At 54.5% G+C, this 27,689-nt stretch overlaps 1 protein-coding gene across 4 annotated transcripts in view; it reads left to right on the forward strand.

Annotated features, from left to right (window-relative positions):
* Window positions 1-9,752: 9,752 nt before the first annotated feature.
* The window catches only part of ADAM12 (ADAM metallopeptidase domain 12), a 177,612-nt gene continuing 159,675 nt past the window's right edge, over window positions 9,753-27,689 (forward strand). For all 4 annotated transcript variants that reach the window (XR_014000260.1, XM_081158285.1, XM_081158287.1 and 1 more), the window contains exon 1: window positions 9,753-10,122. Coding sequence is in view for 3 of the 4 variants with exons in the window: in XM_081158285.1 (XP_081014411.1) it covers window positions 10,035-10,122 (88 nt within the window). In the remaining variant the exon portion in view is untranslated. The remainder of the gene's footprint in view (window positions 10,123-27,689) is intronic.

The following is a 27,689-nucleotide window of genomic DNA, read 5'->3' on the forward strand; positions in this document are numbered from 1 at the left end:
ACCTTTGGTGCACGGGGTGGCGCCCCGACCAACTGAGCCACCCAGCCAGGGCGAAGCTCCCTTTCCCTTGATGTTGGTGGAAAGAGACTTTTCTACAAAACTCAATCAGTAACCACCAAGAGTTCATGATCTTGTAGTCAAGGAGTCAACACAGAATCGATAATTCTGTCAAAACAGCAAGATTTCAAACCAAAGGTTGCTTCCCAAAGTCGAGAAAGCCAGGGCACGGTGGGAGCATTACACCTGCATTTCACTCGGGCTGCGTCATCGGTTGCTCCCACGCCTCTTCTCAAGGCTGCTTCAACGACCTGACCTAGTGTCCTTTGTGGGGGTGACTGTCTCCTAACGTCCTGACCATAGACTCGGGACTTTGCTCAGTGGAAGCTCAGCTACACGTGAACCTGGCCAGACGCAGCAACGACTCCGAGGAGCAGGGTGCTGTCCTTCGCCGACCTTCCTGCCGGGGCCCGGGATAAACTGGAGGACACCTCTGACTCCTGAGCAGGCCACAGACTGGGCCCACTGCCCCCAAGGAGCAGGATCGGCCTCGGTGACGCAGCTCCAGTGGAGGCCAGCGGGGACCATTCTCTAGTATGACTTGTGCAATCTTACACCCACACCCACACACACACACACACACACACAAAAGATCATTTCTAAGATGAACATGACCATAACTGCTGCTGAAAGAGAAAAGAAAATTATTAAAAATAGCAACATGCTCAGAGCCAAATCTCCGTCTCAGCAGGCACCTGCTCGGGGAGGCGTCCCTAGGTTCAGACGAGAAAGATTTAGAAACTGCGAGAGTCCCCAGGATTCACAGGAGAGCCCTGCACATCCGCGTCAGGCCGCCCAACCCGAGGGCTGCAGCGTCTGAAAAGGCGAAAAGAGACACAATCCCCAGGAATGAGCCTCCGAGAGCAAGTCTGAACTTTAAAATCAGTTCCATTTATACCAACTGCGATCTGCCAGGAAGTGACATTTTAAAGGTCCGAGCAGAGCGGGAGTAACAAAGGCGGCCTTTTGCCAGAGGGAGCAGCTGCTCTTTGATGCTCGAAAGGGCAGCCGACGGCAGCCCAGGTGGAATTAGGGCCGGATTAGGGCCGGGCGCTGAGGCCGGGCCGGGAGAAGGGGCCCACGCTCCAGGCTCGCGCTGCAGAGCCTCCCGTGGACTTGGGAGACACGCTCGAGGCCCGGACACGCGAGGGCCGCGGGCAGCTCCGCTTGGGAACCCGAGGGAAGGGGGATGCCCTTCGACACACCATCCCCTGTGGCTCGGAGACAGGAGTGGGGCTCGGTTCCTTTATTCCAGGTTTAAAGTCTTCAGACTATTGTGAACAGAGAGAGAGACCCTGCGTCCACCTTCTGCTTGGGAAAGAGCGAGAAAAAGTCGCGTCCAGGGCTGAAGCCCTTGGCAAAGACGGGCTAAACTGGCCTGGAAGGGGGAGCCCTTGCAGAGGGAGAGCCCCTGACCTCTTACCTGTGTCCCAGGGCAGGACCCTCTCCCCCCCACCCTCTGCTGCCCACTTAAGCAGCTCCGCGGGAGGTCCAGTTCTTACAGGAAAACCCGGAGCAGAAACTCAGTGGCTCCCAGAGCCAGAGCGTGTGAGGTTGGCCATCGGTCCCGCCACAGTCTGTCTGTCTGCCAGACTTGCTCGTAAGCTGGTGGTAATTAAATGCGCTCATTTCTGGGTCAGCGGAGGTTGGGCCTGCAGCAGGTTGTGGTCGAAGATTAAGACGATCTCCGTTTTTCAAACAAACGGGCTTCAGGGTAATGACCGTGTGGACGCCACTGTCCTTGGAAGGCGGTTCTCGGCGTCAAAACGTTGTTCTAGGAAAATCTTTCCTGGAACAGAGATGGTGGCTCCTGTTCAGAGAGAGACCACGAGGCAGTTGTCACAGAGGCATCGCCAAAGAAACAGGAGCCAGACCCGGACAGGAGGAGGATTGTTCGGAGGCTGGCAGGGTCGAGGGTCCTGGGGGCCCCAGGCTTCCTCCCTCCCCGCTAGCCGCTCTCCTCCGGCCTAGACCAGGTGGGCAAGCCGCAGCGGTGGGCGGCAAGCTCCGGGCTCATCCCCCCGGATCCCTGTCCACGTGATTCCTCCCGCCGGGAAAGCCACCCTAAATGTCTCCAACTGCCGAACCCCTCCTCGCCCTTCCAAGCCTCCGCTCTCCCAGGAAGTGGTTCCTGCCCCACCGCTAGGGCCCCACGCCCGGTGTGACCTCCGCCTGAACCCCTCTAAGATCCGACTACAACTCTGTTTCTAGAGACGGCAAAGGCAATGCTCCACACCGGAAGCTGTCCGTTCCTGCTGCAAGGTGAGACTTTCCCCCGACAGGACTGACATTTCCCCGGAGGGCCTTTACCGGAAAATAGCCACCTAATAAATGAACATATGCAGCGTTTACTTCCGAGAGGACAGTCGGCAGTTTCTAAGTGCTTTCTGACAAGGTTGATTTTTATGCCTTTGTTTGTGTTGGTGACAGAAAACAACTGCTCCTCCCGGAAAATCACAACAGCCTTGATTTCTGGGGCGTGTCCTCGCAGGGCCTGAGCCTGTGTTTCTTCCTCTGCTCTTCGGGGACACAAGAGGCTCTGTGTCACTTTCCAAAATAGAAATCAAAAGTAGGTCAAAGAAAGAGCCATAAAATAGGTCAACTGCCGTAAAGCTCAGCAGAGGGAAGTGAGGGTCAGCTCTAGGAAGACCTCATGCTTAGACCGCTGGTATCCGTTCTGCTGAGGCCTCAAGGACCACCTCAAGGGGGGGGGGGGCACCAGGCACCCTGTTTTCCTCTTGTGCGTGGTGTGCATTTCTGTCTCCAGGAGGCCACCTCCAGGACAGAGAGAGTGACTGAGGGACCTCCAAACTCAGCTGGCAGCTTTGAGCCCAGTGGTCACTAGGAAGTCCACCGCAGGTTGGGGACAGCGCTCTGCTTGGGGATGAATTAAGCAGGGATTTGCTTCCCCCCCATGCATAGGTGCAGAAGTGGCTGGGTTTGAACAGCAAAACCACACTTCTGGGTAATACTTCTGGCATTCCAGGGCCATGCGCTTGGACGTGAAGCCCAGCGTTACATCACTCCCACCCGGAGGGACGCCGGCGCTCCCTCTGCTGCTGGAAACGGGCCCGAAAGGATTAGCCCGGCCGGATGGCTCTCACCTGACTTTAACGGTCTCCTCCTTAACGGTCCGTCGCTTCCTCGCCACCGTGGGTCACTTTTCCATATGGCGCACGAGACTGTCTACATCCTGCCCCCAGAGAGAGACGGCGTTTTCGTGGTGGTGCCGGGTTTTCATTTCCCAGGACTGGAGCTTGGCAGGTTTCCTGGCACGCTCCCAGGTGGAAGGGGCTCCCTCGTAGATGGGATTATAATTTTTTAAAAAACCATCAAGTTTGATTTTGCGACCAAGGCGGTTCCATGTGACGCTCTGAGTTATTGCCAACACACATTTCTGGTTTCAAATTATTCTGACTCACGCTCTTATTTACTTTTTCCATGGTTGGCAATCTCTCCAAGGAACCACAATCTCCATCCATTGTCTGATTACCAGAACAAAGCACAGTCTGGGGCGGTTTGGAGCTTTCAAGGAGTTTTATTTTGTTTTTATTACATTCAAAAATAATAGCAGAAGTAACAGACTTAGTTAAAAAACGGAGTTTAGAAAATTAAACATGCCCTGGTACAGATTGCTAGCTCTGTGAAATCAGTTCTACTGGACCTCCGACAGTAAACGGCCCTTAACTGGAAAAGTCACAGAGGTTACTGGGAGAATGAATCAGGAAAGACATGAGACATTGGCCCACTTTTCTCCTGGGACCTCAGAAATAAGTCCACTTACCCAGGATCAGTGAGACCACAGGATCTTGAACCTGAGCTGGAGCGCTGGATAGAGAGGAGGCGTGTTAAAGACCCAGGTGGGCACAGGCCACGCGTTGGTTCATTTATCCAGTCGACCGGGAACTGCCGTCCACTCTTCTCGCGGGGCTGCGGGCAGGCAGGGCCCGGCCTAGGAGCAAGTCCCGGGAGCCGGCCTCCAGGGGCGCTCTGTGCGGTGAGGCAGACAGACTTGAGCCTCAGTAATTACAGTGCAAAGTGGTCAGCCCGGTGCCAGCAGAGGGTACACAGGGCAGAGCAAGGAAGAAGAGGGCGTCTCCATTTACCTACTGATGGAGGGGGGAAGATGGCCCAGAGGGAAGGGCAGCCCTTGGGGGTGGAGGAAGGTCAGCCAGTGGGAAGGGGGAGAATCAGGCCCTGACGTCGGGAGGCAAGTACGGGAAACCGTGGCGTGCTAAACACTTTCAATGTCGAGTGTCCTTGTGATTGAAGGATGGGGCCATGTGTGGGGGGGATGAGGCTAGGAACCAGGCATAGTCAAATCCCAAACAGGAGTTAAAAGTCCCAAATGCAGAGGGACCCACCACTGATAAATGAAACGTCCCATGAAGGAGATCCAGCCACTTACTGAAGCAACATGGATCGAGGAAGTGTATGATTTTCACTCTAAAAGTGCCCTGTGGTAGCAGTCGCTGGAGCAGTGACTGTCATCGAGGAGGCTCCCTGGTTCCCTAGCCCTGGGACGGGGGGAGGGGGAGGGGACAGGCTCAGAGGTGGAGTGGACAGGACCTGATGACTAATGAGAAGGGCATGGTTGAGGGAGAGGGAAAGGAAATGGTCAGACATGACTCAAGCTTTGGGCACTCGTCATCCGGGAGGAAATGACACGGAGGGTCCTTGGGGTCAGACAGACCAGCTCCCAGGCCCAGCTGCAGCTCTTTCAAGCTTCGCATCCCTGGGCCGGTCATGGCAGGGCCTCGGTTTCCTCCCCCAGGAGGACGGGACTGGATGGGGTTGAGCTCCGGGGCCTGGGGCAGGTAGACCGGGGGGGGGGGGGGGGGGGGGGGGGGGGGGGGAGGTGGCCGCAGGCCAGAGGCTGGCTGGTGGGATGATTTTAGACAGTCTCTGTATCACAAGACCCAGGGGGCATGGGAACAGGGGCTGTTGCCTCCAGCACAGGACACAGAAGGAGCTCTGAGCAGGTCTGGTCAACTTCTTTGTTTTTAAGCCCGGACTAGGACAAAGCTGAAAAAGTCCCTGGGGAGAATTGCTTAAGAATAAGAGAGGGTCAGGGATGCTGCAGGCGTTTCTACCCGAGGAGGCGGTGCTGTGCCCCCCCCCCAACACACACACACTGATAGGCGTTGGCAGGCTGAAGGCAGGGGGGCGTGGTGATGATACACAAAAGGCCAAATGCCTGGTAACTGCTAAAATATTACACTGTATCAGATCCCAGACCGGCGCTTAGTGCAGGATCCCAGGCCCAGAAATGCTGAGTTGGCTTTTCTGCCTGAGCCCGTGGAGGAGTCAATGGGAGGGAGGAGCCGGGCCTTGAAGTGCCCCCCGGGACGCAGAGCCGAGAAACCTACGCAGCGTGGACCCCGAGGTCCAGGAAGCCAACTGAAATAACAACAGTGAAGGAAAAGGGTGGCCTGGGCCCCAAGCAAGGCCCTGCGGTGACAGGGACAGAGCCACACACACCCTAGCAGATCAGTCGGCCTCCCCAGCACCACCGAGAATTGTCCCTCCACCCCCAAAGTAGAAACCGGGCCCAGCCCTCTGAGGAGTAGTTAGGGACCCACGGCGGACAGACCAGCCCCCCGCCGCCCGCGGCCTCGGGCAGGCCCTTCCCTGAGCTCCACGGCCACGTTCGGCCTCCACGGTTTAAGAGAAATCAAGAAGCTGGAGAGGACCCAAAGGAGAGCAAAGCCCGTGATTAAAGAGAGTGCAAACAGGACCCGAGAGGCAAGTTAAAGAAATTGGGGTTGATTTGCCTAAAACAGTAAAGAGAAATAGGGACTGCACTCAAACACATGAAGAGGGGCCGGTCGGTGTCCACCGATGTCCGACTTCAAGAGCACAGAATGGGGGGGCACGTGGCCTAAGTGGCCACAAGAGACACAGGTAAAGGAAGAGTTTCACGGAGGGGAGGGCGTCGCGGAACCGCCTTCCCTGGAGTTCCTGTAAACCAGGGCTGCCTGTCTCCCTGGAAGGAGGCTGCTGGACCCAGACGCCGAGGCCCCGGCCTGTCTCCGGAGCCCCCCTCAGGCCCGGCTCGCTGGCTTCTGCCACCTGGTGCCTGTTTCCAGGGCAGCAACCTGGCCTGTGAGCAGCCAGCCTGGGCCCTTTCGCTGCCTCTGGTGGGTCCCTCTGTCTGAGAGCGAGCCCAGCCTTTATCACATATTTTCTTTGATGTGTCCTCGATACAGTCAGCAGCAAACGCTTGTAGATTCCTGGCAGCTGATAAAAATGTCTCACAACTTCCGGAAGTGGCCGTTTAGATCAGATGGCCGCGTGTCTGGTGACCGTGCAGGGAGTGGGCTCCGAGGAGCCTGGAAACTCCATAAGCCTCGAGAGTTTGCTCTGGGCGTCGTGGCTGGGACCTCGGTCAGGTAAACTGTCCATCACTGCGAGTCCTGCCACTCATTCAACCATCATTCACGGGAGGACCAGGCTTGTGTCTGCCTTCCCTCTTGGTCCAAGAGAAGGCTCTAGAAAGATTTCCAGGAATCATGATCACAGGGCGACGGTGTCTGTGCTGCAGCAAGCGGGGAGGCTGTGCTCGGACAGGGAAAAGCTGCTCTGCGAGCTGCGTCTGAAGGCCCATCAACAGGTCCAGCTGCAAGAGGCCAACCCTTTGCTCACGCAGAAGTCAGGCGCGGCTGCCGGTGAAACCCTGGCGTTGGGAAAGCTCTTCATCTGCTTGTCCTCAGAGCGGGTCAAGCTAATGTAACGGGGGTAAGAAAGAAGTGCCCTGTTCATTGTGAGCGGAGCGCCCAGGCTGTCACATCAAAATAGCACACAGGAAACAGTACCACAAAGATTAATTCTGGAGAGGAAGGGACCACAGGCCATCTATCTGCAGTTTTAATGAGCAGATCCTGGCCTCTGACCCCGTACCATTACCTAACAATCCAGTATTGAATGCCATGTGGCCTCCACTTCCTGTGGGCGCGGAGGCCGAGCTCCCACCCGAAGGCCAGCCATCCGCAGGACCAGAGTCACTCTCTGCCCAGCTGGCTGTTCCTGCCGATCGGGCAATCTTCCCGAACAGAGTGTCGGCCCAGGCGGCTTGCTTCACGGAGACGCGAATTAGCAGCTTGAGAAATCGAGGCTTGGCGCTTGGACTGCCTATCCTGTCTGCCCTCCAACCCAGCCCCGCTCTGGCTGTTTTGTTTCATGCAGTCAAAAACAGCCAAGGACAGTCTTGGGACACATTCAGCTCTTTGGAAAGATCTTTGCAACCAACAGGTTTAAAAAAAAATTGGACTTCTGCAGTCAAGAGTAACAGCTAAAAAAAATAGAGAGACTCATAGATAGAGAACAGACAGCTCTGGTGGGGGGAGGGGGGAGCAAAAAATAAAAAAAGAGAGACCTCATGGGCATGGAAACAATGTGGTGATTGCAGGAGGGATAGGGGATAAGTGGTGATGGAAAAAAATAAAACAAAAAGAGTAACAACTACATATTAAAGAGCAAAAAGAAATGAAATAATTGGGGGAGAAAATAAATGTATAAAGCCCCCGGCCCAGGCCACAGCATCTATAAGGTTCGTTATAAATAAACAACTTAACCAGCCAGAATGATGCCAGAGGCCCGCAACTGGCCTGGAAAGCAAGGCTGTTCTATTGACCTCAAAGGAAACAATGTTTCATTCTCTTGCACAGTTTCTGAAAGTTCTGTGAACACAAGTATCAGGGCCACCTGAGTACTTGCTAACACTCTCCCTCCTAGGCCTTCCCAAGAAGAATCTCCAGTGCAAATGCCAGGGGGTTTGAATTCTTAGCCAACACTGGGGATCTGATGGTCGGGAAGACATTGCATCAGCCAGCTCACGCATTTTACTTGCTGGTGATAAAAGCTGACCCTGAAGCTTGAAGTCAGGGCTAAAGACTCTGTGTCTGCAAATAGGCCTGGCATGGGTGCTGACTCACTCCTTCGCGGCGCAACCACAGGACCACAGGAAAGCTGCTTAGCTCTGTGCCCTGCGGTTTCCTCATCTGTATGTTCAGGATTTTAAATGAAATACTACATGAGAAGCATTTTAGCACAATGCTCTGATTCTAAGAAGAAAGTAATAAATATCATTAACAAACAATTAGGGGATTATTAAATAGGTTAAGAAACCAGCTCAGGCTTTCAATAGTCGTGACTTATCAGTTTGTCCTACAGACAGAAAAGCCTTTGAAGGCCAGAGGCATTTCTCATTAGTTTGCTTTCCCAAGCCGCACATCGCTGACAGAGGGATGGATGAACAAAGAAAGGACTGCACAGGGCCGGCTTTTACCTCGGGCGTGGCCCCAGGCCTTGCTCCAGATGGAGTGTTGAGATGCCTTGGCCCTGAGAAGGGGACCCTTGGGCCAGTGCCTCTGGCTTTTTTTTTTTTTTAAGGCCTGCACTTTGTTGAGGGGTTTGCCCTGGTTCTTGGGAACCCTGGGAAAGTCTGGAGGTGGGAGGGAGAGAGGGAGAACAGTTACATTCCAGGAGGAAGGGATGGTAAGAGAAGGAATTTCCTCAAATGTTGGCCTTCCGCCTGTCAGAAAGGGGCGTGGGTCAGGAGTGGTGGCCTGGCCGCTCACAGGACAGGCTGGTACCGGAGGCTCTTCTTCCTGGCTCCACAGGAGGATCACCGGGGTCTCTGATAACAGTTCCGTCTCGGCCCCTCTTAGGAGATCCTGAGCTACATAATCTGGGCGGGGTGGAGCCTCAGTTCCTTAACGCTTATGGTTCTAAGAAGTCACCCAGGTTGGGAATCACCAATAGCCCCACGAGGTGGGTGGCAACCAGCCAGGACGCACCCAGCTCCTTTAGCCTAAGGCCCTCTTCCCTGCTTCTCCCCGTGGTCCCCAGAGGCCAACAAGTCCTGTTTTAAAAACTCACACTAGCCCCGCCCGGCTAGCTCAGTCGGTAGAGCATGAGACTCTTAAAAACTGACACTAAGCCAGGCTCTCCGGGGCTACAGACAGAGACCACCAAGAACTAGGACTGGAAGGCAAGTCCCTTCACTCACCTCACTGGTGTTTCCCAAGGGAGTGCGCCAGGACCTATATTTTTAAGAGACAAACCCAGATACTTCTCGTAATTGGGAAAGTTTGGAAAACATCCCATCTATCCTTTTTGGAGTCCAAGCCATAGAAAAGAAACGCGAGTCAATGTACCAGCTAGAATCTACAGTAATGCATCGAAAGCTCGGTGCCCAGGCGCCGCTTGCCTGCAAGTCCAGGTTTATTTCTCAGGAACCCAGACGGCCATTTGGGGGCTTGGGAGACAGCGCCGGGCTGGGGGCCGCCGTTCAGACCCGCTACCCGCGTTCCGCAGGTTCTGGGCGAGCCGGGCGCGAGCCGCGGAGTCATCGTTTCCAGCCTCAGCCTGGAAAAGCTGGACGGTGCAGCCGCGTGTGCTCCTGGCAGCCGGGCGCCCGAGCCCCGCGGCCACATCATCCTGGGGCGGGGATGTGTGCGCTCCGGGCCACGTCTGTGCCGCCGGGCGCGCGGCGCGGGAGGCGCCCGGCCCCCAGCCGCCCCGGGGGGAGGGGGGCGCGCGCCGGCTGGGGGCGGGACCCTGGCCGGGACCCCGAGCGGTCTCTAGGACCCGCGGGACGCCGCCGGCGGGCGGGGTGCGGGGGAGACCATAATTTGTTCCGTGGTAATGAGACGGTGACTGTTGGCCCCGTGGATCCATTTCACAGGCTCGCCCCCGCTCCCTCACGATCGCGCCGGGCCCGGGCCAACGAGGACAGCTCGCCCGCGTACGGCAACGGTCAGGGCCGGCTCGGGCCGGGCGGCGCGCGCGCACACGCGGGGGAAACTTTTTCAAAAAAATGAAAGCCTAGACGAGCCCGGCGCGCGGGCGCTGCGCGAGGGGTTCGGAGCCGACTCCCCGCGGCCGACTCCCCGCCCGGCCCGCTCGCCGCCCGCGGGGCATGGTGCGCGCTCGCCGCGGGGCCCCCGGAGCCGCTGTGCCGAAGGCCGGCGACCATGGCCGCGCGCCCCCCGCCCGCGCCCCCCGCCCGCGCCCTCCTGCTCGCCCTGGCCGGGACCCTGCTGATGCCCCGCGCCGCCCGCGGTAAGTCCAGGAGCCCCGGAGGCTCCCTGCGGTCCCGAGCTCTCCCCTCCGGCCGGCCGCCTGGGGTCGTCCGCGGGCTGGGGACTCGCCCCCCGGGCACCTCGCGCGGCGCTGGGGGGACGCCGAGTGGGCGGGTCTGCTCACCGAGGCGCGCACCGGGGCGCGTCAGCTGAGCCCCTGGGTTCTGGCTCTGGGCTAGGCTCGGAGAGGACACCCCCTACCCCCCTCCGCCACCCGCCGCCGCCACCAGGTGCCAATTCCCGGGGGGAGGAGGAGCGCTTGGCCGGGGTTGCGAGCCGCCAGCACGTAGCCCTGACGGCGCGGCCTTGGGGCTGCGCCCCCCAAGCCTTCCCAACCGGATGTCATTGGCCAGGGCGTCTCTGTCTTGACAGTTACACAGGTCGCCAGGGATGGTGCGCATCGGGTCACCTTACCCTGTCCCTTAGTCACTTCCTCCAGCCCCAGGCTCTGGGTCGACCCTCCGCAAGGTTCCCTTTCCACCCCTCCTCCCCACGGACACACTCGGGGGTCGCGCAATAACCACGCAGGCGTCCTGCTGAGTTCCACAGTGGTCTCTACTGGGGCGGGGGGGAAGGACTCTCGTTTTCTTTAGCTTTCTTTCCCTCGTTTGTTAACTCCCGGTCGCTCCCCAGGTGTCAGTGGTGGCCAAACTTGAGCAGAATTTTCCGCCTCCCGCTGCTTGGTCGGTTTTGGGGGCCGTCAGTCATCGCTTAAGTCAACCTTGTGCAAAACCACAGCTCATTTCGAAGTTCAAGTGTGCACAGGAGAGCTGCCTGACAGACCCGGGTCCTCGAGCCGTACCCCAGGGAAGCCGGGCACCTGTGGGTCCCCTCCCTGTGCGCCCGGAGGCCGCGCCCAGCAGGTGTCTTTGTAACAATCGGGTCGCTTCCCCCAGCCGGCGCCGCGCGTCTCCGCCGCTAGGGGCGCTGCCGGCCAGCCGATGGGCGAGCGGCCCGCACCCCGCTCCGCGCTTCCCGGGTCCCCCACGGCCCCTTCTTCCTGCAGCCGCGACGCGCTCCCGCTTTAGGGCGCGTTTCATTCCGCAACGGCCCCCGCCGCCCTCCACGCCCCGCCTCACCCCCTGCCATGGGGCTGAGCCCCAGCTCGGGTTAAAACCCGCGCAGCCGGTAAGACCAGCTCGGGAATGTAAGTCCAGGACCGCGCAAGACCCGCAGCCGGGGCCAGGGCGCAGCAGGGCTGCCGACCGGCTGAGGAGCCCGGTGCCCTGAGCGCAAGACAGTGCTCGGAAGTGTCTCGAGAGCCTTTTGTACAAATCGGTCCTTTCCAATGTTTCCTGAGAACAGAACTTTTTAAAAACTGAAACAGAACCCCAGCGTGCGCCCCGGGGTGGCATTGAACTCGGAACGCGCTCTGCACAGGGAGACAGAGGTCGGCCAGCATGGATGTGTATATATATATATAATATATATTTAGAGGAAAATGTTTATTAAATCAAGCTAATAATGGGGAAATACTTTAGGGAGGGGGAGCTCTTAGGATTTTGTGCCTGCAGCCTTGGTGGAGAGCTTTTCCTTAGGACGGACAGGACGCAGAATAGAAGGTGGTTAGACCTGAACAGTTTGAATGGGTTTCATGGGGCAGCCCAGGATCCGCTGCTTCTTCATACCCTGGGTTCTCAATATCGAGTCTTAATCAATCAATGCCCCCAGTCATAGCGCTGAGGTTGTTTAAAAAGCCAAATGGACAATGAAATGTTTCTTTGGGTTGGCAACAGAAAAGGAAGGATTACTGCTTTTTGAAGGCAGAGCATGTCCAGCGGTTTGTCTCCCTGTGTGTTACCCTGAGCCCCAGGACAGTTGCCTACTTGGTACCTTTCAGCGGCATGTCAGCCCTAACGGGACCCAACCAGAGCCCTAGACCCCAGACCCTCTACGTCTGAACTCCTTCCTTCCCCAGTATGGCCAACTCATTAGTCACGTCTTCTTCAAGTTAGTAACTGCCTTCTCCAGATGCCTCATGAGGTCACCTAGAGAGTCATCCCTCAGTCATCCCTCCCTCTCCATAAGCCACCGATCTCCAGAACATATTCCCATCTTCTTTTTATCTCTTCTGCAGAAGCCTCTCGTCCCCGGGATGGCAGCCCCCTCACTGGTCTGCTGGCTTTCCTGCCCGTCCCCACACAGTGCACTCTTTCCAACACCACAGCCAAAGTCATCATTTTCAATCATGAGCTGGATCCTGCAGGTTTCCTGTTTCAAACTCACCAGTGGCTTTCCAGGGCCCTCAGGAAAGAAAATCCACGCCTCTGGAGAACCTAATCTCTGTTTTCCCCTCTGACCTCCTTTCTTTCCCTTCTCGCCCACCCTGCCCCGGCCACACGGACTTCTCTTCTTTCCAACCTTCCAGTTTAGCATTGCTGTCATTTTTAAAAGCAACATTCGATGTTTCCATTAAGAAGACTGTAAATACTGTTCACGGTTAAGCCACCCGGTGTTCTTTGATTCCACTTCACCCCTCTTGCAGCTTTTTGTTTTTCCTAGAGTTAATAGTTGCCTTGGATTTTAAATGTTTTGCTTTGTTTCTTACATACTAATCTTTACTCCCAAACTTTCTGGAGAATTATTCTGTTCCTTTCAACATTATCACACACGCCAGGTAGTCTGTCCATTGTTTATTTATTTTTTCTTGGTGTTATCTCTCCTGGAGCCCTTTATCTGCCTGTTCCAAGGTAAATTGGGTACTTTTTAGGCAAGCTGTCTAGCTGTTGTCTAGCTGCTGGAAATTCCTCCTGCATCCTTCCGTATTGGATCACCTGTCCCATGACCACCAAAACTTTCTCTTTCGTAGTTTATTCTTTGTTTTTGTGGAACACATTTTTCCGGTAACTTCCCAAAGAAGTGTGTGTGGGAGGTAACTTTTTTTTTGGAGAACTTGTTAGAATGCTTTCTTTCACCTGCAAATAACAGAAAATCTGACTACAGCAGTTTTTTAAAGCAGTGAAGTGGGTCAGTGATACTATTAGGGACCCAAGCTCTTACTTTTGTTTCCATCTACCATTCTTACCAGTTGACTTCTGCCTTTATGTTTATTGCCTCTTGGTCTCAGGATGGCCGCTGTACCTCTTGGCGTTGTATCTGTGTTCCAGGAAGCAACGGGGCAGAAGTGGCAAAAGCAGAGCTCGCCAAATCTATCTTATCAGAAAAACATGAATATTTCTAGGAACTTCTGTAGCAGATTTTTCTCTCAGCCAGACTGTGACACAGGACCACTGCCAGCTGCATGGGAAGATAGAAAATTGAATATTTTTAGCTGTTGCAAACAAAACCGAGTCCTGTGAGGAGGAAAGAAGGTTAGACCGTGAGCCTAGACACAAACGTGTATATATTTTACCCTTGATTGCTAGTTGGCTTAGGTATAAAATTCCAAGGCGAAGTCATATTTCCTCAATATTTTATGAGACAGCGCTTCATCGCCTCTACGCCCTGTGCGGCCTGAGACCCTGATGGCCCTCTGTCAGCCCTTTAAATGTAGCCTCTTAACTTCCTGAAAACTTTTATCTCTTTTCAGCCCAGTCTTTTTCCATTTCCTAATGAAGTGCTTCAGCTACGTTCTTGTGAGGCATGGTGCTGGGAGCTCTGAAGCTCTTTCCATTTGAAAGTTCATGCTGCAAAGTCCTACTATGCTTATTACTATGGTGTCATTCCTCCAATGATTTCATCCATAGTGTTTTTATCCTGCTTCTACTGAAACTGCTATAAGCTGGATGTCCCCACCTTCTAAAAACATCCTCTAATTTTCTTCCCGATTTTCCATCTCTTTGTATTTTTTTTTCTACTCTCTGGGAGAGTTTAATTTCATTTTCCAGCCCTGCTGTTCAAGTTATTTATTTCTGCTACCAGATATTCAATTTCCAAAGGGGGTTTCTTGTTCTATGAATGTTCCTTTTTTTTTTTTTTTTTTTTAGTGTTCTGTTCATTTTTAAATGATGAATGCAAGATTTCTATGAACTCTTGAGTGTATTTTTATTTTTAAGCGCTTTTTTGCTCAGTCCATCCTCACGTTAGCTCTGTGATTTCCCCACCCCCATCTCTGATAGTCTCTGACTTTCTTCAGGTGTCTAAATCTTGGCGCTCTGTTTATATTTAATCATGAGACACAGAGAGGCCGGTTGAAAGCTCTGTGTTCTTCCTAAGCACACACCGTGTGTGTTGTGGGGCCCCCTGGGCATCACCGCCTCTGTCGCTTTTCTCAGGCTGGTCAGTTTCCCCAGAGAAGAGCCCTGCAGCCTCCCATGGAGGACACTGAGGCCGGCCCCAGGGTCTGGGAGCGGAGCACGGGAGCAGGGTCAGCACCGATGTCTCACGCTTACGTGCGCTCTGCATTTTTTATTTAATTTTTTATTAAATTCTTTTGTTTTCAGTGTGGCCTCAGACGACTGCCTCTCTCACTGTCAGCTCTGCCTGGGGCCTTGAGTACGGAACTTGTCTGCCTCGGTGTCTCCAGAAAGCCCATCTCCTACCCTGCGGGGGACGGAAGGGCAGCCGCCTCGCTGTGCTGGCTTCGCGAGGATCCTAGGGCTCTAGCTTCTCCTGGACGGTCTCTCAGCCCAGCTGCACTGGCCGTCGGCGCGCCCAGTGCCTCCCCCCCAGCCTTTCCCGGCCCTGCCCGGCCCTCTCACCTTGGCGGCCTCCCTCCCCTCCAGGTAGCGGGGCTCCAGGTCTCTCTCCTCTCAGTAGGTAACCGCTCATCTCCCCTCCATCTCCCGAAGCGTGGCTGCTTCCTCTTACCTGCCGTCTTCTCGCCAGTGCTTCGTTTTGTATCATTACTATTATTAATTATCAATAATTATTCATTATTACCAGCACCTGCGAGTCTGCCGCGGGCACCTGGAAGTCAGTCATGCCTCAGCCCCACGCTCCGCACAGAGACATGTTTTCTTTCCCTCTCTTGTCATTTGGCTCCTTTCATTCCTTCCTCGTGGAAACAAAAATTACATCCATTTTTAAATGTTTTGAAACTTTCTTTTAAAGATCCGTAAATACTCAAAGTCATCGTACAGCTAATTAGATAGATGCGGCAGCTGTGGGAGCTGTAAAGCTTTCTTTAGAGATGTCGCTGCCTCGTCGGAGAAGGAGGCGCATTCCCCCCGGTGCCCGCGACGCGGTGATTAACTCCTTGCCGTCGCAGGGGACGTTTTGTTTCTGTAGCGGAGTCCGTTCCCGAGGCCTCCTTGAGCTGACCTGCCCCGCAGCATCTGTCACGTGCAGAGACAGGTGTGAGAAACATTTTCAGAAGCTGCCTCTGTGCCAGTGGCCACCCGCGGCCCCGTGGCTGTGCGCCCGCGGGAGCCGAGTGAAACCGCTCTGTAGACCGCACGGTCCTTTCATCGTCAGCTCCCCGGGCTGGAGACGGTGAAGTTGATATAATCTGGGCAGAACGTGTAAATAAGGAAATCGTTTCTGTGCATTTTTAGTAGCTGTTTCTTTATGGGTGTTGTTACAGTATTTCATTAAACCTAAAGTTTTTATTTATGTATTATGATGATGTCGTTATTGATTTCGGAGAGGGGAAGGGAGATGGAGAGAGAGAGGAAAAAAAACATCAATGATCAGAGTCACTGACTGGCTGCCTCTTGCACGCCCCCTGCTAGGGATCAAGCTCGAAACCCGGGCCTGTGCCCCGACCCCGAATCCAGCCGCCATCCCTGGATCATAGCTTGATGCTCAACCACTGAGCCTCGCAGGCCGGCTACACGTAAAGTTTTTACACCAGCTCAGAGTTACCGAAACAAGCATTCACTGAGAGCTTTGGTGCCAGGGCTGTGATCTTTGCACACACTGTGTCCTGCAGTCCTCGCGGACAACCTTTCAGTCGGGCCTGCCATTGCCCTCCCCCCACGGAGGAGGCGACCAGGGCTTCAGGCGCTGATTACCTGTGAAGTGGCGGGTGCAGGGCCATCCCTAGGCTGTGCAGTGGCAGAGACCAGGCCTTAACCCAGCCGGGATCGATCCATGCGCTCCGTCTTTGGAGTCATTGCAATGCCTATAGCAGCGAGATTGTAATTGAGTTTGGTCTTAAACTGAATGGGTGAGCAGCTCAAATCAGCTTTATGTGCCAGTTGAAATGTACGCACGGGACACCCACAGGCCGCCGTTCCATTCGCCCCCTGGCGCTTTATTTCCTGCGCAGTGTACAAGCCTCCCCGACACGCGGGACGCGGAGCTGAATGATTCAGCATCGCGAGGCCCGTCTTTACCCGCTAAGCCTTTATGTCATTCCAAGGCCGTGGTAGGAGCCCTGCTTATAGGCCGCTGCTTAAACCAGGGGCCAGCCTCAAGGGGTAACTCTGGGCCTTCTGTCTGCGCGCCTGCTTCTGGAAGCTTCGCCTCCCGGGCAGGGCCGGCCAGGTGTCCGCTGCAGAACCGCGGGCGCGCCTGCCCGTCTCCCCCGCGGGGCGCCGCAGCTCCGCCCACAGCTGGACCAGAAGAGCCTTTGTTTTGTGCTTTGCTCTATTTGTCATTTAAAGTCAGGAGGGAATACATTTCTCATGAGGTCGATGGTCACAGCAATTTGAGTGTCATCCGAGAGCCTGGTTTTGCTTTTTTGTTTTTGGTTTTTTTCAATCCTGGGTCATTTGCTAGTCCTCTCGGGAGCCTGAAAACAGACCCAGGCCCTTGCCCCCGGCATGTGGAGGGATTGGACCCTGGAGACGTACAGAAATGGAGTAGAATCCACCTGGGCCCTTGATTCCCAGCTCCCAAAACCCCGTCACAAGAGCGGGTCAGCTGCCTTCCTGCCGGCGTGTGCGGCTTTGCCTCGGCAGCTGCCGGGCGAGGTGCTGCCGGTGAGGCCGAGCTGAGCTTTGGGGGTGAAGCGTCAGCTGTTCCCGACCCCGTCTGGCTGAGGCAGAATGAGGACAGCTGGGGACAGGGCCACAAGCCCTCCCAGGAGCCACTCCCCTGCCAGCGGAGGTGCCAGCAGAACCCCAGCCACGGACCCTTCCGGGAGCGTGTTCTGAATGTCCCTCCGTCAGAGTCCTAGCAGAGGGCGAGGTGTCCGGGGCGAGGCGTCCGGGGCGAGCTGGCGACTGAAACGCGCGTCCCACGTCCGTGTGAACATGTAAACCATGAGCAGCGCGTCCCGTACAGACTGATGTCCCCACTGGTTTGTCTAGAAAGGTCAGGTGTCCGATTTGTCACTAAAATTTGGACTCGACGCGCTTTGCTGCGTTTTACTTCCAGTTCCTTAGCCGGGAAGACCTGTCCCTTTAGGCGTCATTCGTCCGTCTGCAGTAAGCGATTGTCCCGAACTTCCTCTCGGTCACGCACGTCGGCTCTTCTCGTTTCTCGTCTCTGTTCACCCTTAAGACTGCGTGTCCACCTTCGCTCTCTCGCATTTGGAAAATCTTTTTTAAAAAGACCACGTGTCCTAATATTTGGTGCAAAACAGGTAGAGAGTGTCTATGAGGGATCCCAAAGAAGCATCTCTAAGGAATACTTGGGATTAGTTGAATGTTATTTTTATTGTGGGTAGGAAGCGGGAGGCTATCATTTAATAAAAACCGTCGCAGCTCGCTCCCGCGCCGCCCTGGGAAGCGAACGGGGGGAGGGCGCCTGCGAACGACTCTGCAGGCCTGGGTTTGGGTCTCTGTAGCTGGTGCGTAGTCACCTAGTGGAGACGAATTTAACCGCAGATTCGCTGTTTTTCTTTTCATTCCCCCCCTTCCCACATCAAACTTTTGAAGTGATTTTAACCCAAATGCATCAAAATTCAATTGGGGGCTACGATGAGTCTTCCTAAAACAGAACGCAACTCCAGCAGCCACGAAGCCACGAGAAACGAAACCCAAAACCTCCCGGCAGGCCCATCTACAAGTCACGCGTCTTGCTTTGTCCCGTATCGTTTCCTTACATCGGCCTTTATTTCCACCCACGTTGGAGGCTTTCAGTGGTTTGGAGAAAAACATTTTTATATACAGAAATTTGCAAACATCAAAGTGTATAGTTGATAAGCTCACACTTAGTTAAAAAGCCCGTTTCTTAAGGCGGTGCCCTATTTATCGCTGTCGTATGTTTCTCCGTCGGCGGTTTACTGTCGATCCTTTGTAGAAAGAGCATGAAGACTAAGCCCAGGTCACATTTGGAAGTAGGTTATCCGAGGAAGAGTGAAACTGAGTGTTGCCGAAGGGTGTTAATATGAATAGGAACTGGGCGGCCTAATCAGGTAGGACCCTGGGATATGAACCAGTCAGGCCCACAGATCAGCAGGCCATTCATTCTCTCCCTGCCTGTACACAGCTGGACAACTTGGGGTTAGGGGTGCTGACCCCACCCACTCCCTGCACACACTCAAAAATCTGCTTATAACTTTGCCTCCCCCCAAATGTAACTACTAATATAGCTTACTGTTGACCGGAAGCCTTAATAACATAGATGGCCGATGAAAACACATTTTGTGTGTTATATGTATTTTATACTGGGTTCTTACAGTGCCCGCTAGAGAAAACAGCTGTAAGAAAATCTTGAGGAAGAGAAAATACATTTGCAGTATTTACTGAGAAAACTGTTGAGACGGGCCTGGTACCCCGGCTGACCGGCTCTGTCGGCGGCCGAGTGAGCCGCTGAAAGGAACGCGCCTCCCGCGGCTGTCAGCTGGGGCTCCGCTCCGCCAGCGGCAGAGCTGGTGGATGGTGCGACCAGAGCTTCCCTAGACTTCCGACGCTTCGTTTACCTTTCCTGTGAATTTCTACAGAAGTCGTATATAACCTTTGTCTGGCCGCTGTGGCTCAGTGGTTGAGCCAATCCAGGCATCAAGAGGTCGCGGGTTCGATTCCCCGTCAGGGCACATGCCCGGGTTGCGGGCTCGATGCCCAGCAGGGGGCGTGCAGGAGGCAGCCGATCGATGACTCTCTCACTTTGATGTTTCCCTCTCCCTCTCCCTGTCCTGCCCTCTCTCTAAAATCAATAAAAAACATATTTTTTGAAAAAGTAGTATATAACCTTTAACTAGTGTTGCCCACGTATGTTTCTCTTTTTATTTCTCTGTTTTCTTCATGGATTCTGAAACTCTTGTTAGGCGTATACGCATCCAGGATTGTATGTTCAGCCTTTATCACTATAAAATGCCCTTTCCCTCAGGTAGGAGCCCTTTCCGTTACGTCTGCTTTGACTGGTGTTGGTGTGGCCACCCGCTTTCTATGCTTCGTGTAGGACTAGGTGTGCACAGAGCAGCTTTCCCCACTATTATTATTAGTTTTACTTTCCACCTGTCCATGTATTGATGCTTAAAGTGCATTTCCTGTGAACAGCAACTAGCTGACCTTGCATTTCAATCCCTTCCCAGGGCCTCCGCCTTCAAACCCGACGAGTAACCCAGTTTCGTGTAATCTAATTATTCGCTGGGGAGCTAAGTTCATTACCTCGCTCTTTCCTTTCTATTTGCCCAACGGCGTTTCGTTTTGTTTTTTTGTTTTTGGGGCGGGATTCCATTTTTAAAGCTGTTTCTCGATTGGACGACGCCCTTTTCAGTGGCTGCCGCAGGGACGGGACCGCGTGTCTGTAACTTCTCTGGGTTCTCAGGAGTCAGAGGAGGGGCGTGGCCCCGCCGTGCGGCCCAGACGGGCTCCGAGAGGCTGGTGTCGCGTTCTGTCCGGTAGTTTCATGGTTTTATTTTCCTCACACTGAAATCATGCACCCATCTAGCATTTCTTTTGATCTAGAGTGAGAACGGGAACCCGCCTCCTTTCCAGGTGGTTCCGCAGTTGTGAGCACTACTTTCTATTTCATTTCCACTGATTTGAGAGGCTACCTTGATCGCATCACCTGAGATATTATTTCCTTAAATAGCACTTTTTCTTAAATTCTTTAAAAATTAAAAATGCCCTTAAATCAACGACGCGCTTTTTGAAAGAGGGAACCGCACTTTCATGCTGACCGGGAAGCCACTACCCCTCGTCCGTCGCGAGCAGTGTGAGGAGAGAAGGGCGGGAACCAGGGCGTGTCGTGGGCGTCCAGCCACGCCGGGGACCCTGGGGACGCCCCCGCTCCAACGGCCTGGGCCCTTGTGAAGGACGGCGGTCAGCCAGCGGCTGGGGAGGCTGTAGCATGTCACACCAAACAGCTTTTGTCCTCATTAGGGGCTCGTTAGGGAACTAAGAAGGAATAACTTGTTTCCCCCTTGACCTAATGTTGCGCCTGAGAGCGTCTCCAGTCCAGCCGGCTGGGGGGTCCGAGCCTGGGAGGGCGCTGATGGTGCTGCGTCCTGGGGGACTGGAGGGCTGGTTCCTTCCGAGAAGACCCTGGACCGACTCAGTGACCTTCCCCCTGAAGTCAGGGGAGGGGCCAAGTCACGGTGACAGAGGGAGGGCGCAGAGGCCTCCAGTGACCTGTGAGTCCACCCCCCGGGGATGAGTCCAAAGGCCCCATGAGTCTAGATGCTGGAATCAGGGGCAGAGGGTGCGTAGGTGACACTGAAGCCACCTGAGCCTCGGGTAGGACAACTGGGGACCCCCTTGATTCGGGTGGGGCCAGCAGAGGGCAGAGCTGGGCGCAGCCAGGCCACAGCTGATGAGGCCCAGAGGGCTGCAGGAAGCCTGAAGCTGGCTTCCTGGCGCCGTGTTTGTGCTGAGATGGTGGGACTGGGGCCTCAGGGTGCCTCTCGCCAAAGCCCAATCTCTCAAAAACTGTGTCTTTGCCTGTCTTAAGCCCAGCTCCACCTGACTTAAGCCACTGGTTTGGATAAACCACAGAGAGGAGGTGGGGAGGTGGGGTGGGGGTCCCAGACAGACGGGAGGCCAGCGTGAGCTGGAGAGCATGGCCAGGGAAGGGGAAAGGGTGTGGGGACTGGCCTGGGCCACGGTGGCCCTGCCAGGTGAAGGCCCACTGCTAGGGTTGTGAGCTCTGGGAGGGCCTTTGGCTTCCCCGAGGCTCGCTCCCCCACCCCGCCCCCGCCCCTCGGCAGAGTGGGGTGCCCACGACCTACTGCGGTGTTCGGAGTTGGCTGAGGGGACATGCGGAAGGCGCTCTGTAACCCGTGGCGTGCCTGAGGACAGGAGACGTGGGGTACAGGACTGTCACCTGCACACACACGCACACAGGTCCCCACACGGCCCTCCAGGAAAAGGCCCAGCCAGACGCCGGGCCAGGAGCTCCCTAAGATGCTGGTAACCAGGGGGCGCAGGGGGCGCAGGTGTGAGAGCAGCACAGGCGGCTGCCACTCAGTCGGGGGCCTGCGCTCCTCTCCGTGTGCGTGTATGTGAGAGTGTGTGTGCACATGTGTGTGCGTGCACGTGTGTGTGCGCGTGTGTGTATGTGCACGTGTGTGTGCGTGTATGTGAGAGAGTGTGTGTGCACGTGTGTGTGCACGTGTATGCACGTGTGTGTGCGTGCACGTGTGTGCGTGCGCTGTGCGCGCGTGTGTGTGCGTGCACGTGTATGTGCGTGCGTGTGTGTGTGCGTGCACGTGTGTGTGCACTCAGGAGGAGTTTCTCTGCATATGGCTCTAATTTATGCTGATACTGTTAAGTTAGAAAACACAAACTGCAGGACTTCACAGAAAGTGGCTGTGACAGTTTCCTTGCTCCCACCCGGCCCTGCCCACGGGAAGCCATCTTCCGGGCCCACGGGGAGTGAGTGGGAGGCGCCCGGCTGGACGCCCTGTCTCGCAGCGGGTCCATATCTCCCTTTCCCCCCGGGAGCGGGCGGGCACCCAGCTGTTTCCAGGGGCCCCCTGGCCACCGCGAGGCACGTGCCACCTGCTCGCTGACAGAGCGTGTCTGCGTGCGAGCGGACGGCTGGAGGAAAAATGGGAAAGATGGAAGAAAGGAAATCTACAAACGCGGCTTTTTGACACGGGAAACAAAATATTTCCCTTTCAGCAATTTTCAGTTTTCATCTAGGAGTTTGGCTTAAGGGCAACCCTTCGGCAGAGCCGGCCACGCACCCGAGCTCTCGCGCACGTCAGGTCCTTATATCGCCTTTTCTACGTTCCCGCAGCACACGTGAGCGTATTCGTAGGAGCCTTGATGGATTTGCCCTTCACGTGGTCTTTCTGGGTAGGAGAGAGATTCAGAAATTCCAAAGTTTACCCAAGTCCGAGTTACCATCCTTGATGATTTTATTCCGAAGTTGGGGCTTTCGAGGGGAGCTTCCTCTCTGTGTCAGAATTTATGCAAATATTGAGCTTAGCGTGCATGTATCTGGATTCGTGTCCCTCGTAACAGTTGCACGCGAAAGCAGACGTCTCTGTTTTTTAAAGCTTTCTTTAACATGAAAAAGCAGAGGGTTTCGGTGCTGTGGTCTGCTGCAGTCATCGTTTGCATTTTCGCCGGGTTATTATCTGAGAAGTGCAGAGCTCCCGAGGTATCACATCCGCATATAAACCATGTGTTAGAAAGATATAAATTCTGTTTCGAAATATCTGCTAGACTGCTTTTGGCTTGCAGTCCGTGCCAGACATGTGCTTCCGTGGCGGGTGGAGCCAAGTGGACCCCGAATACAGCTCTTTCCTGCGCCGGGAATTTGTCTCCCAGCCGTCGGGTTAGACGAGCTGGGACATTAAGAGGATCCGGTTACTTAAGAGGTGTCTTCACAAGTGAGCTTAAAGTCTCGTTTTTTCCCCTCAAAATATGTCACTGGGTGATTCGGTCTCAAATTCTGTGCCATAGAAAATATTGCCGTACACTCTGAATTGATGGAGAATAATTACATTTCAGGAATTCTCATGTTAACTTCGAATTCTGAGACTGGAACATGTTCCTGCGCATTGATTGGAATTTTTTGGCTTTGTCAACCAGCGAAATATTCAAGGAAGCCTGGACCAGGGGCTGCCAGAGAAAACAGAGGACTCCTACTGCGCTCTGGATTTCAGATTAACATCGGATACTTTTTTAGCATGTCCCCAATATTGCATGGGGCATACTTATACTAAAAAAAAAAAAAAAAATCATTTCTTTTTCATCTGTAATTCAGATTGATCTGGGAGTCATATTTTTGTTTGCTCAATCTGGCAACTCTACATGGATCCCAGTTTATTATTTGCTCTCAGAAACAGTAATTGTCCAAGAAAATTCCTCGGTGATGAAGGTTTGTGATTTTGAAAGTCCGTGTGGGATAGAAATAGAGGAAATGCCAGTTCCAGCCCTCCCGTGGAATAAAACGAATGTTCTATTAGAACAAAGTCTATGTAAACAGTAAAAAGGTTCAATTAAAAGTTAAATACACGGATGGCGCTATACGTTAACTAAAAGCTGAAAGATGCTTAAAATGATGTAAAGTGTCCTTGTCACGAACATTTTCAGTGTTTCTAACAAGAATGAAAAAGAATATTATTGCACTCAGTTTTCAATTTATTATAAATACACAAAAGTAAAAAAATATAAAATAAAATAAATAAAAATTTTTTTAAAAGTCAACCACTAGCTCACGTCTGTTGCACTCCTGATTGGACTAATACATTTTTTCTGCTCATACGCGCCCGTTTCCTCACTTTCCCCCCCTTTTCTGTTTGTGTCCATGTCTCGCAGGCCGTCGTGGTCTAAGAACCTGTCTCCTCCCTCCCTCTCAGAATCGCACCGCCCCGGGGGGTTCAGTTCCACTGTGTGTGACCAGGCGCCGGCTCACGAGGGTGGCACTTAGATGACATACCCGTGCTGATTTCACAGAGAATCGAACGTCTGTTTAGGACAGTTAGGCATCACTAGAGTGAATTTTAAACCAGGGCCACGGCACTCAGTCCACAGCGGCGGGGCTCCCACGAGACACCCTTTGGCCAGTACGGGGTTGTGTGCGAGAATCGATCAGGATCAAGCTGGGCATTGAGGAAACTGTTTAAAGTGAAGCACACTGTTCAGTTCCAAAAACTAAGAACGAAAGTATTTCTAAGTGAAATTATTAAAACTGCTCCTAGGTGGTTCTGTAGGCCCAGGATCCCAAAGGCCTAAAACTTCGCAGACCTCGGGACTCTGATTCTGTGTTATAATAATTTTGCTGTCCTAGTTGAGAATTGAAATTCGGTTTCCCACTTGGGTCTTCCAAACGCAGTGAGCAAAGTCAACAAGTAGAAAATTGAAAGTTGTAAAAATCACGTCAGCACCTCCCTCCAGAGAGCCCACTTTACCTTGGCCACTGGGACGCAGGTAGGCGTTTCCTCACTAACTGCCCCACGCTCACGTCAGCTCAGGTCCCACCTTGAAGCCAGGGCCCCCAGTCCTGCCCCGTTTTCACCCCCATCCTGCCCAAGCCAAAGGCTCCCACAGTGGACGCCCGGGGGGGGGAGGAGGGGGAAGGGTGTCCCTGCCGAGGGGGCAGGAGGCACGGCCCTGGCCCCTGGTGTGTGTGGTGAAATTCTGGACACTTCTCAACACCCGGACACCTGGAGTTCCAGGTCTGCAGACTCCTACCTGACCTAAAAGCCAGAATGCATTTTCCTTGGAAGTGCTGGCAGGAGAGCCGAGGCCGTGGCGAGTTCACCAGCATTTGAGAGCCAGCTCGGGAGAGTCCCCAGCCTAGAGAGCGTGCACTCGAGTCCAGGTCCCCAGCCTGCCCACCGTGGCGCTCCGGGTGCGGGGGCCCTCGCTGAGGTTTCCCTCCCTGGGCCGGCGTGGCAGGTACGCGCTCGTGAGCGGAGAAGGAACTATCAGGAGCCAGGACGACAGTTCCAATCAGCGCTGCTCAGTTCGCTGTTCTGATCTTGATTTGGCTTTTCACAAAAGATTTCCTGCTGGGGAGATAACCCTGATGAGGATCCTGGTTGACTCGCCAGTTCTTTCTCATTAAAAATAAGCAAACTGGGATTCTGGCTTGTAAATAAGACCCAGTGGGTTTGGTTCTGTGCGGCGTGACCCGCGGGGGACCATCCATTGCCGGGTGAGCTAGAAATCAAACCCTGTCAGAGCCTCCGAGACGGGACCACCCCCGGCCGCCTCCCCGTCACCGTGATCACAGGGCTGTGGAAACTTTTCACTTGTTTGGTAATAATTCAGTAAATACTCACGTGCACATGAGGACACGTGACAGCGGCGAGTGTGACAGACGATGCCCCGTAGAGCGGGGGCGGGCGGTGGAGACGGGCAAAGTACATAAAACACGTTCAGATCCCGAAACCGGCTATGGAAGGAGCAAAATAAGGGGGCGGGCCGGAGAGGAACCTGGGGTGGGAGGGGAAGGGTGCTGAGCTCGGGCGGCCTCTCCGAGGTGCTGACGTTTGAGCTGAGGCGTGCACAGTGAAACTGGGCGGCCCTCGAAAGGTAGGGAGAAGGGTCTCCTCGTGCAAACAGCTGGGCGGAGCGGGTGGGCATCGGGGTGGTCTGGGCCTCCCCGGGCACAGTGAGATGGGCACAGGGGCTTGGCCAGGCAGGGACCGGGCAGGACTCGGGTGGCAGCCAGGCTCTGGGTGACTCACCGAGGAGGGGATCTGGAGCCACTTCAGGGCAGTGTCTTCGTTGCTGGCTTTTTCAAGACCTTAAAAGTCATCGCTGCAAAGATTCCTGCCCGAGGACCCGGGTCTGTAACCTCCCGCTCGACCAGCTGTAACCAGGTCCAGAGACAGCAAGCTCAGCTGAGGAGACCAGGGCAGTGGGCGCCACATCCTGAGGAAGCTGGGCCGACTGCGAGACCAGAGAACCATTAGAAACCAAAGCATCTAACACGCTTCTTTCCACTAGGAGACTGAAGCCGACTGGCCATTTTAGCAAAACATAAAGCAATGCGTCAGGTTGCCCAACAGCAAGGGGAAAGAAAGCCCAGAACCTCTCCCCATATCAGCTATTTACATGTTTTGTTTAGGCAACTGAGTTTTGTCAATGTCCAGATATTGTGAGAAACAAAAACGTATGCAAACGGTCTGTTTTATAAGGTCGTCTTTTCCCCCCTGCGTTTCTACGGCTTGAACGTTCACATCACTCAAGGCTCGCTTTTACGGTTTGTCAACAAGACCACTCCATAAATACCTTCTGACGTCCCACAGCTGGGTATAAGTCACCCGTCTACCCAGGCAGCACCAATAAAAGTTTTATTTGCACCATCTAAAAGAAATGCCACGGTATAAATACATAAGAACAGCTCATAAGAGGCGGCCTCTGACTGCGGATGTCGCTGGGGGGGTTTTGCGCAGCCAGTTACGAAGCTGAGAGACAGCTTCGTTGCCTGTGTGCGTAGATGATAAACTCCACACTCAGCAAATAGCACAGGTCCTCGGTTTCTTACCAAGTTGCACAATCTCTGGCACGGTCTCTTCTCCTTGGGATATTTGGAAATAAGGCCTCTCAGAAGAAAAAGCTCCAGCCCCAAGAGGACTCATTTTGGATTAAAATGCTGGAATATGTAGGTGGAAAGGGCTGGAACATTTTGCCTTCGTGACAGCAAAGAACTGGAGGAGAGGGGGCCAGAGGACTGGCTGAGCATGCGGTTTATGTCGGTCTGTGGAGCGTCAGCCTAGTGATCTAAGGGGAGGCCCCCCGACGGCCTCCCAGCTCCCATGCAGTCAAGGCGCCGAGGTGCTGCCTCCCAGGCTCCCCCCCGGCAGAGGCATCTCCAAGGCTTCACCGGGAGCCCTGGAGTTCTTGGCACCAACTCCTTCCCTCTAAGACACACAGCATCTCAACAGGGTCTATGAAGTGCACAGACTTTTGCTCCAAATATCTGACCCCGGGTGAGAATCTCACCTTTGCGCAACGTGGCTGAATTCCCACAGAAACCGCCCCGACCCCCCTGTGGTGGGGAGGGGGCGATGGAGGAGTCCCGCCTGAGAAGTCGTCCTCGACGTGATTTAACCGGCCCTCGGACGATTGGATTTGTGATTAACAAGTCGATTTAACTATTCGCTCGTGTTACAACTGCTGGGAGGAGCTTATAGTCACATCGGTTTGTTTACTTAGAGGAAATTTTAAAACACTTGTGATCAGTTTAACAGTTTTACCTGACTTTTCAACAGATTAAAATAACGGCCATGATAGCTCCTGGCATGTGGCTCAGTTTTCTTTTTTTGAAATGTGTCTTTATTGATTTCAGAGAGAGGAAGGGAGAGGGAGAGAGAGAGAGAAACATCAATGATGAGAGAGTCATTGATCGGCTGCCTCCTGCACGCCCCCCACTGGGGATCGAGCCCGCAGCCCGGGCATGTGCCCTGACCGGGAATCGAGCCCCGATCGCCTGGATCCTAGGTCGCCGCTCAACCGCTGAGCCACACTGGCTGGGCTGTGGCGCGGTTTTCATTGATGGAGGGGAAGGTTCAGATGACGTCGGGTTTTACTCCCTAACTGCTGGCAAATCAAAGCCTCTTAACCCGGTTCCGATGAACAGCCGCTCTCTCCTGACGCCCTTGCTTGATTGCCCTGTGGCCGGCTCCGCGGGGCCCGTGAGGATCAGAGCCCGTCTCCGCACAGCCACCACGGACTCCCGCCGAGGGTCCCGAGCAGGAGGCCGAGCCCGGCAGAGCTTAGGGGACGAAGCCGATCGAGGCCCCGTCGGGCGTCCTCCAGGCCTCAGCGTGGGATCCGCCTCGGCCTCGGCCAGCTCCGCCTCACTCAGGACAACGGGCAGGCCCGGCTGTCGCCCGCTGACAGTCTCCCTCTGCGTGGGGCCGGGCGG

Source organism: Miniopterus schreibersii (assembly GCF_964146895.1).
Source record: "Miniopterus schreibersii genome assembly, chromosome: 14".
NCBI lineage: Eukaryota > Metazoa > Chordata > Mammalia > Chiroptera > Miniopteridae > Miniopterus > Miniopterus schreibersii.